Raw genomic sequence first — 16,392 nt, forward strand, 5'->3', positions numbered from 1 at the left:
TCGATGAATTTATGTAATATAGTTTCCATGATTACCTAAAGAACATAAGATATATAACATAAGTTTAATTAACAATTTGGTTTTTAAATTTAAATTTTTAATTTATTTGGTTTTCTTTTATTCAATTGGGTTACATTTTATTTTATTTGGTTTAAATTTTTAATTTATTTGGTTTTCTTTAATTTATAAGTTAGAAACAAATATAATAACAAAGTTAAAAACAAATATAATAACCAAAATTAAATCAAATGTCTACGTATAAAAATCAAAATTTCAATTAAACCTATGAGATAAATACTCCCAGATCAAAAAATTGATGTTAATGTTGTTGCTGTAGTGTGTTGGCCGACATTGAAACACTGCTACGAATCTTACACCTCACCCACATTTTTTTTCTTGGTTGATAATTGTCCCATGATGTCTGCTTTGGTATAAGAATAGATTCAATGTGGTTCTCCTTTGTCCAGATTATAAATCTTCATTGGGTTCTCTTCTGGCGAAAATTCAATGAGAAGAAGACACAAACACTGAGAATAGTCATCTATAATGTTTTACCATTCCTATAATTGTCTTCCAATACACATGTTTATAACTTCCATATCAAGGGGATGCCATTAAACTTGAACAACCAAGAGGGTGATAAATGGTGCCTGCTTCATCATCTTGTCTCAATCAACTTGGTTGAACAATCAACAGGAGAAAAGTGAAATAATAATTAAATTAAATGTTGTGGTTGAGTTCAATGTGGTAGGTATATATTTGTCAATAAGGCTAATAAAAAAAAGCTTAGTCAACAATGAAAGTTAATTTTTTTTTGCTTGCATGCTTGGTAAAATAACTAAATCTTCTCTACAATTAATTGCAATTGTTGAGTCTTCTATAATTAAGTTTTCTGTAATATAACTTGTTTCTGTTCTAATTTATGCATATGATGACTCTTACCTATGTTGATGTAAAATAAACATTGATTTGTATTTTGGAAGATCGAAGTCACCAGTTTAGTATATCGTGAGTTACTAATGGTTTAAGTATTTAGTTTTTGTTTTTGTTCATATGTTATATTTGGATATTACCTGTAGAGGAAGGTATTCTGATGTCAAGCGATTCAAACAATTAATATGTATTAAATGCAATCAATTATCTTTTTATCTTAAATATGTATTTACAGATTTTGGAATGGGCTTTTGATTGGCAGCGACTTAATTACGGTCCAATCGATAATAATTGTAATTTATCTATCTTAAATTGATCCGTGTTAAGATATTTTCGTCATAGTTGTTCATTCGTCTTGTTGGTAACGGTCGTATGGTCTCAAGAGTAGTGCATGGTTATGTTGGTGGCATAATTAACCGTTTGGACTTTTGGATTCAAGGTTGACCGAACGATCATACGATACAACTTGAAAACTCAAGTTTGTGAAAACAAAATACTTATACTAACTTTATTTCAAACATGTTTTTTATGTGATTAATATGAATTTTGGTTTTAAATATAATTATCTGGTCATCTCGAATGAAAGACTTAAGAGACTAGTATAGCTACGTTATTGACTTGATCATGAATGTCAATGTTTCAATCTCAAAGTCAATTGAGTAATATTGTTAAGATCAGATTATCATACAGTTAAAGTATTTATCACACTTTAAAATGCATACCTTCATTATTGTTTTATCGTTAAAATGTGTCTCGAATGATTGAAAAAAAAAATTAAACGGCCTTACACCTCAATTCATAAACGATATAAAAGTGGTAGGTGTGTTACTCTTAATAACAAATTAAGATAAAATAGATATAAACATTTAATTTTGTCAAATGTACGAATATTTAGGATTTAAAAATTTTCAAATAGATACATAGGTTATAGATATGGATTTTGAAAAGGTGACATGAGATTGGACAGGTTGAGTGAAAAAGTTGTACAAGTTCGTAGTTGAAATACATTCCATAAAGTATGGGAGAAAAAAATAAAAGGGTGTCTATATTTGGTGACCCATAAGCCATAGCATTAAGAAGTAGCTACTGTTGTAGGGTTTAGGTAACTATTCTGCATAGGTAACAACCAGTCAGTAACCATTTCCTGTTTGTTCTATAACATATAAAGCTGAAAGCCCAGCCCATTCTCCATTTTGCTCAAGTTAATCTCCTAATTATTGATTAATTAATATTAATCTTAATTTGTTTTTGTAGTGTTGAATTTATGTTGCAATAATGCAATTGAAATGTTGGTGAGTGTGACATGAGGCAAGCATGTAATTAGCACAGTGAAAGTGCCAAGTAAGCAGGCATGATCCATTGCAGAAGAAGGTTGTTTGCAAAAGTCAGAGCAAGAAGAAAGGCCACATAATAGATGAGAGTGATTCTTTGAAGGTCAAAAAGATAATTATAAAAATGATGATTACTATTATTATGATATGATTAAATGCTGATCATTTATCAACTGTGGTCATAATAATTACAAAGACTCACTGATATGACATCATTCATCATCACCTATGATAACAGATATTAGCCTTTGATTAAAATAAAATAATGTTCCAAATTCAGATTTTATTTTTCTGAATATTTGTTTAGGATTTTATCTTTTGTTTGTATGCTTGTTGGGAGAAAGCAACCGAAATGATTTTTTAGTTTAATAAAAATGGTTCGCACTAAGATCTTTAGGCCAATCAAATTTGAGTTTAGTATCATGCACACTGGTGTAAAAGGTTTTTGTACTCTTATAATGAATTCAAGTCTAAGAAAATCATTACATAATTTTTTACCCTATTATTCGTTTAAAAATATTATATTATCCTTTTACAACAATTACCTTCAAAATTATACTTCGTGGTATTCTAAAAATTTAAAATTGATAAAAGTAAAATTATATTTGTGAGAATGAATTTGGAAATAAAAATAATTATGTAAAAATTTATTAGAAAATATTTTAGGATAAAAATAATAAGTATTAAAAAGTAAGAAAGTCATATGTATGTTTATGAAACTATTTGATGCACTGTTGAATAAAGTTACATAAAAAAATATAATTAAAAATTAATAAGATAGAAAATACTTAAAGATGTAAAAAAACCTTTATAGATATCAAACTAATTAAACTATTAAGAGATAATAAAAATTACTTGAGTACAATAAAAGAATTTTCAAATAAAACAAAAATTAAGGTTAAAATAAAATAAAGAAGATATTTTTTTTATATTACCCAATAAATAAAAACATTATGTGATTAAACACAAATTGAGAGAATAAAACATATTCATGCAAAAGAGTAAAAAGTAAACAATAATAATAAAACAGAGTACAAATAATTAAATGTGAGATCTAAAAATTATTTGAATAATTGAAATTAATATTATTCATTTAAACATAATTACATAAAAAAGAAAAAAAATATATAACAAATATATATATATATATATATATATATATAATATGTTAAAGTATTTAATAAACTATGAATATTTTAACCATTTAAAAGAAACACGAGTAAATATTGGTATGAGAACAAAGATTAAGTAAATATGTACGTATCTATTTTCGTCTTCATAACCAAATACATGTATATAATACTTTTACCTAGTTAATGAGAAAAAACTCCAACCAAATACGGATGATTTGGAATAATATCTATAGGACGACTCTACTATCCTTGATTTAGTTTATTTGATTAATAAAGTAAATCTATTTAACCATCTCAAAATACTTTTTATATATAAACATATACTTGATTTTAACCATATTTTTCATTCAGTTTTTTTGTTTTTCTCGCTACTATTACATTTAATAATTTCTAGGAAAATATTAATAACAACTAAATTTTGTCCTATACCATAAATAATTCATTTTAAATATAATTTATTCCTTATAAAATTTTCTTATACAATATATATGTTAAAACATTTATCATTACCAATTTTAGAAGTAAATAACTTTTTAGTTCCACACAATATAAATGTTTTTCTGTCATTATTTTATTTTTTGACAAGATAGAAAAATTATCAGCTAAACAATATTAACATAAATATCACACTAATATATGATGCCACCATAAATAAAAGAGTTATATTTATATGAAAAAAAAAGGTATTTTATTTTCCGACTGAAATATTTGTAAAATATATTTTACAAATGTTTTCACTAAAATTGATTAATAATTTTATATATTTTATATAAATTATCCATGCTTAAAAGTTTCCAAATCAATCATTTTTAATATTAACATGATTTACCGAACTTTTTATTTTTAGCAAGTGGGATAATATTTATCATTATTATTAAAATTCACAATACAATACTCAATTAATTATAAGTTTTCTTCTACAAGACTAATTATTTACAAATGTTAGCTTTTATTAATACCAATAAAATAGATCGACCGACCAACATGAAAATTTAGTAAAATAGGTCAAGCTAGAGAAAAAAGGTCTACACTTGTTTGTTGTGTAAAAATAGTAATTCTCGAAAGCAGAAGGATTTCTTCTTTTTTTTTTTAAAAAAAAAAATACAAAAAAGTATAATATCTAATATATATGCAGATGATTTTTTGTTCCATTATGAAAACTTCTCGTATATTTGAAAACATACACATTCTTAAATATGTTATTTTCCTCTGCTTTATGAAGAAAGCATAATTAGACTGCACTGATTACGTACTAAGTATCCTTATAATATATAATTTTTTCAATCAATCACATATCATTTGAAATTTAAAAAAGAGTTGTAATTCTTTTAATCTTCATAATATTTTTTTTTTTATTTTAGCCCCTAAATATATCACTTTCAACCTTAACCTTATTACTAATTATGTTATAGGTTGATGGATAATTTAATGATAACACCATTGAGTTGTCAATTTTAAGGAAAAAACTCGTAGGGTTAAAAGTGAAATAAGAAAGGAAAAAAATTAAATAAAAGGTGTGTTAAGAACAATGAATTTTGACCAATAATAATTTTTTTGGGTTAGAGAATAATATTTGATAAACTAATTAGTGTGACTTAACTTCGTTTTTAAATTAATTAGTGTGACTAAACTTATCATCTTTATATTGCGTGAATAAAAAAGATATATACAACAATTATATTATTATTACTAATTACTAACAACGACTTATATCTCTACTCTTAAAAGACAAAAATGAAAATTATAGATCCGGCAATAACAAAATTAATAACTGAGACGTCTAATTATGATTAAATTTTAATTGTATTAATTAAACATTATCTTATATACCATACTGTTATCATTACTACCGAACCAAGGGTATGGTAGCATTATTTGGACAAAAGTTAAAAACCTCTTAATTTTGAGGTTTCATTCTACCTAATTTTCTTTGGATATATCTTTCTTAATATTTTATGTATCTATAATTTATATTGAATTATATGTTGCCAAGTCAATTTATAATTATTTGGCCATCTTTCAATGCCTTGAGACCTGGAGAATTGTATCGTCTATATTATATTTATATATTTCCTTTATTGAATTAAAATCTCAATATCAATTTAATTTGGTCAAAATTAACTTGTGCAAGACACTAGTCTTTCATAGTTAACAATGTTGTAACTTGTAGTTGGGTTATGGTGGTTGAGGTTTGTAAGGACCATTGGAGAATGATGGTGAAGCAGAAAAACTCATTTTGCATGAGAATGAAAAAGACAAATTACAAGAGGATTTCTGAGCTATTGAAATCATCAAATTTCAAACGAATCTATTGAATTGTATATGCTTATATTTCCATTTTTCTTTACATAACATGAAATATTGAAATTTTTTTTCAAAATATAAAAAAAACACAACATTATTGGGATAAGCACTAATTATCTAATCAGATGTGCTCACAAGAAAAGGCTTAATAAGTGTAAGAATATCAGAAGTACACATAACATAAAAACAAAGAATAAAAAAATTATAGAAAGAAAAAGAAATATAACCAATGTTTCCATAATAGTTTATATAAAAAAATAGTATTCTGATCACACTAATTTGCTAAAATATAAAAATATTAAAGATGATCTATTTAATATAGAATAGAATGTAATTTCAATTTTCCGAGCTAGTCACGCGAAATATAAAATAAATATAGAAAAGTTCAATAAAAAAATTACCTATAAAATGAACATTTAAATTTGAGAAGAAAAACATCACTAGTGTAGTGATTCTGACGAAAAGAAAAACTCGTTTCTATAAGATCATGAATGAAAAATCTGAAATATGTTACTTAATAAAGGAGATGAGACAAATTCATCTTTAAAGAATGTATGTGTAAGTATACCATTTCATCTTTAAATTTTGATTGAAAATCAAGTTGTGCGTTAAATTAATATTAACAACTAACTAAATTGAGAATGTATATGTAATTAGACCAAACCATGATAGTGGTTGCTATAATTTATTAAAAATATCAAATTTACGATGTTTTATACTATTGCATAGTGGAAGATACTCTTTAGATTTCCAAATCATAATTTTTTTTTTATAAATTATATATTATTATTATTATTATTATTGTTAGATTTTAAAGGTGGATTTATAATTTTTTATAATTATATTTATAACCATGACATTTTTTTTTATAACCACGACATTAAAAATTATTATTTGTAATTATTTTAGGGGAGGTGGTGAATTTGAATGCATAACATATATGCAACTGAGTTGTAATCAAATGTAGAAGTTTATGTAATAAAACAATTTAAAAACGATGATTATATACTAAAAAGCAATTTGTTTGATGTGCACATAGTATTACTAAAGATATTGTAAATCAATCACTTCGTAAAGCCACTATAATAAATCCCAAGGATTCAATGAACCCTCTTTACAAATATATGTTAATAGTATAAGAATAATGATACCCTTCGGCCACAATAAAATTAATGTAGTAATGAACTGTTGAGAGATTGCAACTTTCTTTCTTTTCCATTTGTAGTTGATTTCATCATACGCACCCACTTACAATTTTTCTGCTTGAAAATGTTTCCTTCAAATGCATTTAGACATAGTATAAGTAAGTGGACATCTTATCAATCATCAAATCATCTTTTAGGTCAAAAAAAGCAGACTATATTTTGTCACTTAATCTGTCATCTTTCCTAGGTTGTTCAACTACATGATTGCACCATAGTTTTCAGATAAATATTTTAAGGTAATGTTCAACATGGTTATTAAGTATATTATTATATTTGAACTTCATTAGGAGTTGAGGTGATTTAAATTGAACCACGTAATAATAGCCTATATATATGTCCTAATATGTGGTGACACTGTTGAAGTTTCATATAGTGGGGTTACAATTTTTTTTTCTTTTGAAAGAAAACACCAACTTTCACATTGCAAGGAAATGACACAACTTTCTCATAAAGTGTTTTAGGATCCAATCCTCTTCATGCTATTTTAAATTCCTCGGATGAACAATAATCTCTTTTAAGTGTTTCAAGTTATTTTAGAATCAATAATAATAATTTGACACAGTTTTGATTTTTAACATTCATTTGACACGATATGGAATCTATTTTAACTGAATTTTCATACCATCACAATACATACTTTTAAAATTTAATGACATTTGACATGTGAAATGAGTGTTTTTGCCACGTTGGCGTGTCAAGGTACGGCTACTTTTTTATAATATAACTTTCAATGGAAAAGGAAAAGAATGACTTTCAAGTTTTGTGTCTAAAACCAAAAAAATATTAAGAGGGTATGTTAATTGTGTGTTAGTTTTTAACCAAATCATGATATTTTAAATTCTTTGGTGTACCGTATAGACCGCCCAATCAACACATCCTTTGCATGATCGGTCTACTATCAAGAATTAGTGCTTTTTAGTAATCTTGGAGATCACGGTCACGGATAGGCCATTATCTCGTTTGGTAACATTTGTATTAAAGTCATCAGCATAAACTCAATATGATTAAACAAAAAATAAAACATACTTATAGGCTATTGGCCCGCAATTGGGTCAGTCTTAACCAAAAACTCACTTCGAAGTCTATAAATATAAAGATAAAGTAAAGAGGTAAACGATTGTATTTATTAAATATTTAAGACTTAACTATGATAACCGATTAATATAATTAACTAACTTGAGTGTCGAAGTGAAACTTACCTACTTGGTTCGGACTTTACACAAAATATTAAGAGGGTATGATAATTGTGTGTCAGTTTTGAATCAGATCATGTGTGTTGTTCTATCTATTTTGTATTGATAGTTTTTCTTGAACAAGAGTTTTAAAGGGGTTATAAAAATGTATTCAATCTACGTTTTTGAATTGAAGAACTTGCTAAAAGTATATCAATTAAGTCATATTTTCACAAAATTAACTTCTCAAACTTATCTGCATAATCATCACTCTCTTTCTGTTACATTTTTTCGGTATTTAACTCCCAAGAGTGGTTGCTGATACCAAGAGAGATACCGAAAAGAAGTTTGAAATTATACCTCTTGGCTTTCACAGTTTTACTAAACTTACTATATAATATCTTTCTCATACCTTTATCACGTTAATGAGAGATATATATAAAAGGTATTTAACTTGTAATTTTGAAAAACACAGCTAAGATAACTTGCTGAATAGTACAATCCATTAAGTGCAAGTAATTCTTTCACCAAATTAATTTCTCAATATAGGCAATTCTTCTCTTTCTCTCACATTTTCTCAGTATCTAAACTGACATGCATATCTGACATTTTTTAAGAAAATATTAGTGGTCATGAGAAATGCCACCTTAAAAAATTGAAGACAAGATAAAGAGAGGTATTTGAAAACAAGTGCAACATAGTACATTTTAGCTCCCAAATGTCAAAAGTCAAGACAATTACAGTTATGTTAGGTAAATCCGGCCTATACCTACTGTAGCCATAGACTAGGCAATCTTCATATGGCATTCTCTTCCAAAGTAACTTGTTTGGATGCACACCTTTCATTCATACTAAGGCTTAAAGGAAAATGCATGGGCAAGTTCACCATTGCACGTTTAGAATATGGAAGATATTCTCCCATAGGGGAATGTGACATCACAACCAAATCCTTTATTTATAGTCCTAAGGTCTTGCATTTAGTTTTCAAAACCCTAACCGTGTAGATTTGCAAAAGGGTGATGAAGGGTTTCTACTGTAGGAAAGGTTTGCTTCCAAAGCTAAGTAACTCTAATGTGTCTTTCTGTGTGAGCCGTCAATGGCTACAAGCAAATGATGATAATGATGTCCATTTTTGGCAAGGCTACAATTGGGTGTGTGTACATATAGGGGCAACTCCAACTTTTCAATGCCCATATTGTTTCTTTGGAGTGTGAGTGAGACCAAGGAATGTAACCCTTAATGAGAATTTAATGAACTGCCACAGGCCAAACACACACCCCACATGTCAGAAACCTGTTTCAAAGTTTGGTTCATTCATTTCTCATATATCAGTTCAAATCAGAGGCAGTCTGAGCAAACATAGGACAACAAATTCTGTGGCCAAACAGTAGAAATTGAAAGGTTTAACAACTTGGAGTACTCTTCCAAATCTATAAGCATGGTTTACATATTCTTTTAACCTATTTACAAGATTTAAGGTTAAGTTTATACATCAACAGTTCATACATGACAATTCTTGTCTGGAAAAATGTTTAATTATGCAGCATCCTTGTATTAATTTTAGCACTGAATCATGTTCATATATAACAAGAAAAATATAAAGTATAACAGTAGAAAGACAGCCACCACAAAAACCAGAACCACAAAAAGAAGTTAATGTTAAGAAATGGATTATAAATCTAACTCAAATCTCATCAAACCAAAAGATTATTTTAAACCTAATTTAACTTCACAAAATCAACTTGGAAGATGAAATTTATATTTACTTATATGTTATAAATTAGTCTTATCTTTAATAGACTGAGATTTTCAACTATGATTAATTTAAAGTTTTTATTAAACGAGTTAGTTTTATGAAACTATATTTGTTTAGTAGCCGTGGTATCAGTTTGCATGGGAATTCTTTGGTACTAAACAAATTTTACCATGTTTTTTTGTTTTGAAGTTGATGTTTAGGTCCTTGGTTAGGTTGGTTGATAGATTGACCAAACACAGTGTGCTAATGTGACTTGTTCACTAAGAAAACTATTGTTTCGTCCTTTTCTCACACATTGATGTTGGCGAGTTAATGGGTCTATACCCTCTCGTCCATTACGTAACAAGAACACTTTTAATGGGGTGGAGCAAAGGTTCATGGTACTGAATATAAAGCACCATGCTTATGTGGCCTCAAGTATGGACAAAGCAGAAGAACAAGTTGCAGAAAAGATCGCACTCTAACAATGACAGTTTCTGTGCACAGTATACATCACAACATACACCATTTGAAAAGTTGAGTTCACCATGGTTAATGCTTGTAATGGGGTGCAAAACTAAGTGACAATCTTTCTAGGCTGCTTTTTCCTCCTTCGTTAATTTTATCCAATTTATACTTTAACTATATACAAATTTACTTTTGATTTTACTCTTTGAAAAAAAAATAGGAAACAAATAATGAAATCCAAAAAGGTAGTCTAGTATGGTGATATTAAATTCAATAATATGATATGTGACCATTTAATGAATTTGAGATCGATCTCCACATTATTTTAGAATTTGAGATATAAATTTAATTTTAAAGAGTAGATAATAGAGTATTAAAAAGTATATACGTGGGTATTAATTAATGGGATAAGATATTAATTTACTCAATTTATCTTAACTCATCTTTAATTAAATTTAATTCAATTAGTAATGTTTAAATGATTAAATATTTTAATATTTTAAGAGATACATTTAGTTAATATAATTATAATAATGAAATAATTATATTGATATTATTACTAATGTTAATATTATTTAAAATTTTAGTTGAGTTAGATACCAGGTGGTAACTCAACAACCAGAAGATTTTATTAAATTTGACTCAATTGAAAACACAACTCAACTTCTTTGAGTTAATTTTATTCCTCGTATTATCTGATGCAAACACTCTTACACTATTAATCTTCATTTACATTAATGATATTTTGACCTGTTTACTGTTTTATATGATTATTATTCAGCTAAATATATTATTCTTTTATTTTAAAATTTTCTTTATATATATTTTATTACCATCATCTCAATATATTACTTTATTATTTAAAAAAAGTTATTACGTAGTTATTTTGAAAAAAATATTAATAATTTCACGGAAGAAATTCTCGTACACATACAGATACTAGGTAGTGAACAGTGACGTAGGTACAATCGATTTGATTGGTACAATTTTCTTTGGAATGGACAATACTGTATAGTGAAATAATTAATCACATTTGTATATATATTTTTCTTTATTTATATAATTTTTGTCTAACTAGATAACAAAAATAATTATTAGATTGTTTATTCTCACAAGACATTTTAAAATATTTTTTCGTTAAATAATAATACATAAAACAATAGATTTTAGATTTAATTCAATGTTATAAGATGAAGTAACTTTATCTAAGTTGTAATATAAAATGTCAAACCAAAATGAAATCATTGAATGCATCAAACTTTTGTTAATGATCTTAGGTTTGAATGTTAAGAAAATGGTTTGTTTATAATGTTGTGAATATGAGAAGATGAGTCAGAAAAAAGGAAAATGGAAGTTATGGTGGTGACATAGAATAAGGAAGAAGAAGAAAGGTGATATATTTTGGAAGATTTAGCACCAAAGGCATGCTTCCCCACTAAAGAAGTGCACTTTTCAAATTCCCACTAGAGCTAAAAATTGAAATTAAAAAGTCTAAAAGGTCCAAAACTAGGCGTGCTTTTCTCACAAAAACATGGGTCCTTATTGATATTGGACATTTTTCCCTGTGCAAGGGGCCAACTAAGGGAACAAAAACTACAGAAGCTTGAGGTGCCACGTGGCCACCTAAGAATAGCTTCTATTCACCAATGTAGCCACAATTCCACAGTATAAATACAACAAGTGTAACCCACATTATCCAAATACCACTTAAACATCTCATAAACACTCACTCACTCTCTCATTCTGTGATATATAATCACATGGCTGAATTCTCAGAAAATTTGCAACTTCAAAGCATTAGACCCTCTTCTTTTCCATTCTTAGACATTGATCCAAGCATGGAACTCATAAACCAATTCATTGGGATCAACCAACATGTCATAGACAACTCAAACTTGACTATGCACAACTTGATGCCATTTTCCTGTGACACCTTCTTGGGCCCTCAAGAACCTGAGTTTCCGGGAAACTTGGAGGAAAATTTCCCTGCCCTTGTTCATCATGTCAACCACAATGCACTTCCTGTTTCCCTCCCCATTTTCCAAGCAGAAAATGAGATCCACGAAGGTAAAAAGAGGAAATCGGTGGATCTTCCAGAGACCAGTTCAGCTAACTCAACTCCTGCAGTTTCTGAGACTGGAAGCAAGATAAAACAAGTAAATTTTTCTTCTTTTTTCACTTCTCTTCCCCATGCATGTGTTGGATAATAATTTGTTTGAAAATATATATGCAAGAGCAAGACTGAGTTTGGTTTTTGTTTTCTGAATAATTTCAGAGTTCTGGAAAAGGAAAGAGAGCAAAAAGCAATGTGACAGAAGAAGAGAAAGCAAAGGAAGTGGTCCATGTGAGAGCCAGAAGAGGTCAAGCTACCGATAGTCACAGTTTAGCAGAAAGGGTGTGTATATATATAATTCCTATTTCACTTTCTTCGAACCAAGAAAGAATTGTTAAATACCAACACAAGTTAAAAAACAAATGAAACAATCAAATAACATATTCAATCTCACTTTGGCTACTTTTGTTGTCTGTTTGATGGTGTTGAACGTGGACTGATGCATATTTGTATACCATTTATTGTTGTTCAGGTGAGAAGAGGGAAAATCAATGAGAAATTAAGGTGCTTACAGAATATTGTTCCAGGATGTTACAAGGTAGAGACATGTTTCCTTCAAAAGCTCCAATCTGTGTGCAACTTCAAGAACCAAACTCTCATATTTCAACTTTTAAATTAATGTTTGCAGACCATGGGTATGGCAGTAATGTTGGACGAAATCATAAACTATGTGCAGTCCCTGCAGCATCAAGTAGAGGTAAGTGATCAAAATTTCTTTTAGAAAAAGATGGTGTTCATTTGTTGTTAGAAAAGATACTTTTATGTTTCAACATAGCCTTACTAATATTGATAGCAATCCACGTTTGGCTTTTTTGCAGTTCCTTTCTCTGAAGCTTACTGCAGCAAGCACCTTTTATGACTTCAATTCCGAGACAGATGCTTTAGAAACAATGCAGGTACCTACTTCTAAAGTTTTCAAGGTCTTATTTAATGTTAAATAAAGCTTTGTGTTGCTTTAACGAAAGCTCCTTTTTTGGATGACAACCTCTTAATTCAAGGTATTTAATTAATAAGCATGAAAACCTCTTAATTCATGTATGTGCAAACTGTTTGGATGGATAAGAATGAATCTAAGGGTAGTTTGTGTCACTGAATGATCAAATTCAAAGTATATTATATTATATTCATGTTGAGTTTTTTTAATTTGTGGCAGAGAGCAAGAGCATCAGAGGCAAAAGAGTTAGGGAGGTATAAGAGAGAAGGGTATGGAGGAGTTTCTTGCTTTCAACCAAGTTGGCCACTTTGACTTCAGTTTTGGACGTTTTAACTCAGCAGCCATACAAGACATGAGATCACACTTCATCTGCTCTTTTACTTTTACTTTCTACAAAGATCAATTTGTTTCCACTCTGTGCTGCTTGCACAAGTGGACATTCTTGCTTGTACAATCCTTCAGACATGTGTAGAAATCAAATGGAAGTTAATAAAAAGAAAAAAGCCCACATTTCATATATATTTTTTATCTGTGGAATGGTGTGGTGGGTTGCAGTACTTGCAGATTTGACAATATCTGGCCAAATACACAGACACCAATAATCATACCTCAAATAACAACAATCATAAAGGGAAAAATATAATAAGAAGAAATAATTCTACGATGTATTTCTGCCTTCGACCAAAGCATGTGCATTCAGGCTAGTTATTAATTAATCCAACAATTATTGGAATTAATAGCCCTTGTGCATGCAAAATCTTGAACCTAAAACTTCTTTGTTTGATATGTTTGCAGTGGCAGTAAGTGTTGTGTAACAAAAGGGCATTATTCAGTTATAGTTATCCATTCATGCATGATCAATTATCTTGCTAGATACATTTCCACCTCAAAGTTTAAAAGTTCAAACCAGTACAAGGATTCTTTCATCTTCTGAGTAGTAAAGGCGAATATCTCTTTATGATTTTGGGAATAAAATTGTTTTCGGATCATATTATTCTGATTGCTATACACATTCAGAAAACTATTGAATTTATTGAATTTGATGAATTCCCTTTCTCCATTTTCTTTGAGAAATAAATTTAACTATCATGGCAGCAAAAATAATCAATTGGGTAACCTCAAATGTAATAAAAACCCAAGACTTGAGTTTCAGTGTTTAGCATTTGAGTTAATCCAAAGTATTAGTTTCCTGTCAATTGCCAAAGATGTCTGCTAGTTACTTGTCAATCTGAACTTAGAGATTCTAAGTTGAATTTGAATTTGGCTGGTTATTCGGATATGTCTCTTTTTGGTGGTTGAGAATATTAATCGTACATAAATAAATCTCACATAACTAATTCCAAATCTTGCTGAAAAATTCTTGGCAAATATTTTACCTGCGAAAACTACTGTGAAAAACTATTCACGTGATTCCATATGTTCTACCAAGTTCCACACATGGACCCAGATTGAATTGTTGTGACAATGAATAATCAACTGGGAGGTCCATGTCTCGTAGGACCTACGGCAACAACAATAATATTAACAAGTGTTTCTTTTTTGTTGCAAATTCAACAGTGTTTTTCTTTCCAATTTCTCTCAGGAGGTGTCGCTATTTCACTTGGCTATGTCGACTGATCCCTACTCAGTCTTTTTATAATAAGATAAACCTAACTAAAGGTGTTGTTAATGAAATTAGAACCATCAAACTTAGTGGTCAACCTTTATCACAATCACAATATTATATTATCTCACAAGGTGGTTACATAAATTATGCAGTACTAGTATTTAACTGATCATATCAGTTCATAAATAAATCTGGTTTATCATTTTTACTGCTGTTTCTCTTTGTTTTTGTCATGTGTAAGACTGAAAGTAAAATCCTATTTAAAAGGAAGGAACATTATTAGTATGTGTTATGTGATCTGTCTAAGAATTTCCTTCCATGACTCTTTTGGTCTCTTTGGAAAGGAGCATGTAAATTAAGAGGGGGGAGTGTGAGGGAAAAATAGATAGCAGTAATTTTCAGTTGATGTTTTATGCTCAGATAACAGTGGTGTGAATTGAGCCAGAGGTGATGCTTTGTCAAGAAGTAGTTTAAAAATCTAGTTTGTCGGTAAAACAAGAAAATAGCTTATCCATTTTGGAAGTGTAAGTGCAAGAATTGTAGTAAGATGACAAAGCAGAAGGCAAATCCAAGGGGAACAGTGTGGATGGAACCCACTTGAGGCAATGAATTGATGAAATCTTGTGGATGTTGCCAATTCATTAAGTGAATGATTGAGGAGAGAAAGCATTAATGAGGTTGTAGCACATTTGTTGTTATTGTTTAATGAAAGAGGAAGGAGGGGTTAGATGCATTGCATCAATGGAATTGGTAGAAGAAGAGGACAGCTTGAATGGGCCAGAGCATGCTGAAAAGAGGATGGGCAATGTGGGTTCTCCAACTTCAGGAAAATGATAAGAGCTTCTGAACCTTTTAAAGCCACTTTTGCTTCTTCACTCCAACTCAATCTCCTTATTTGACCCACTTTTGACCATGCTGTTTCCTTGTCTCTTAGAGCTACCATGCATGAATAAGGAGGAGGAATATGGACTTAAAGGGTCTTAAAGTTAACTTGATGCTTCAAAGATGGGTATATCATATATTCCCTATATGGATTGAGATCTGGGGACACATGTTTGGAGGTAGTAGTTGGGGAGGAGAACACTAATTAATAATCAAATTAACTTTCTCATTCTTGAATGCATGCATGAAAAAAGAATCAACCATCAATTATACATTATAAGTCCCACATCGACTAGAAATATGCATAAAGAAAGAATCAACCATCTATTATATATTACAAGTCTCACATCGACAAAAATGAAGTTAATATATAAATAAACGTAAACCTTAGTTTAAAAATTAGTTTTATAAGATTGAGTTAGGTTTAAAGTTCATTTTTAATATAGATTTGTGTCAGTGTTTACAGTGATTTTACCTTATCTGGCTAGAACAAAATTGTTTCTTATATAGAGAGATTAAACGAGTGTTATACCAAAAAAAGTTGGGCAAGTTCAAGGATCCAAGGAGAAGTACAGT

At 29.1% G+C, this 16,392-nt stretch overlaps 1 protein-coding gene and 1 long non-coding RNA gene across 2 annotated transcripts; one reads left to right on the plus strand and one right to left on the minus strand.

The window, feature by feature from the left end:
* The first annotated feature begins 11,672 nt into the window (after positions 1-11,672).
* On the plus strand, positions 11,673-13,879 carry LOC124831908 (transcription factor BEE 1-like). Its single transcript, XM_047306006.2, has 6 exons — positions 11,673-12,437; positions 12,557-12,676; positions 12,867-12,932; positions 13,023-13,091; positions 13,213-13,290; positions 13,548-13,879. The coding sequence occupies exons 1-6, from the start codon at positions 12,042-12,044 to the stop codon at positions 13,638-13,640; spliced, it is 822 nt and encodes a 273-aa protein (XP_047161962.1). The 5' UTR covers positions 11,673-12,041; the 3' UTR covers positions 13,641-13,879.
* On the minus strand, positions 12,278-13,297 carry LOC148199892 (uncharacterized). Its single transcript, XR_015786128.1, has 3 exons — positions 13,176-13,297; positions 12,907-13,073; positions 12,278-12,417 (listed from the first exon to the last, which is right to left on the minus strand). It is a non-coding gene; the product is annotated as an uncharacterized LOC148199892 (long non-coding RNA).
* Positions 13,880-16,392: the final 2,513 nt, after the last annotated feature.

This window comes from Vigna umbellata, chromosome 4 (assembly GCF_029865625.1).
Source record: "Vigna umbellata cultivar VRB3 chromosome 4, Vumbellata_1.0, whole genome shotgun sequence".
Lineage (NCBI taxonomy): Eukaryota > Viridiplantae > Streptophyta > Magnoliopsida > Fabales > Fabaceae > Vigna > Vigna umbellata.

Excerpts from the sequence above, each read along its gene's own strand:
- LOC124831908 (XM_047306006.2), top strand. The coding sequence starts at position 12,042 with ATGGCTGAATTCTCAGAAAATTTGCAACTTCAAAGCATTAGACCCTCT. Across the intron at positions 12,438-12,556 it reads CTGGAAGCAAGATAAAACAA|AGTTCTGGAAAAGGAAAGAG; the intron begins GTAAATTTTTCT and ends GAATAATTTCAG. Across the intron at positions 12,933-13,022 it reads TTGTTCCAGGATGTTACAAG|ACCATGGGTATGGCAGTAAT; the intron begins GTAGAGACATGT and ends TAATGTTTGCAG.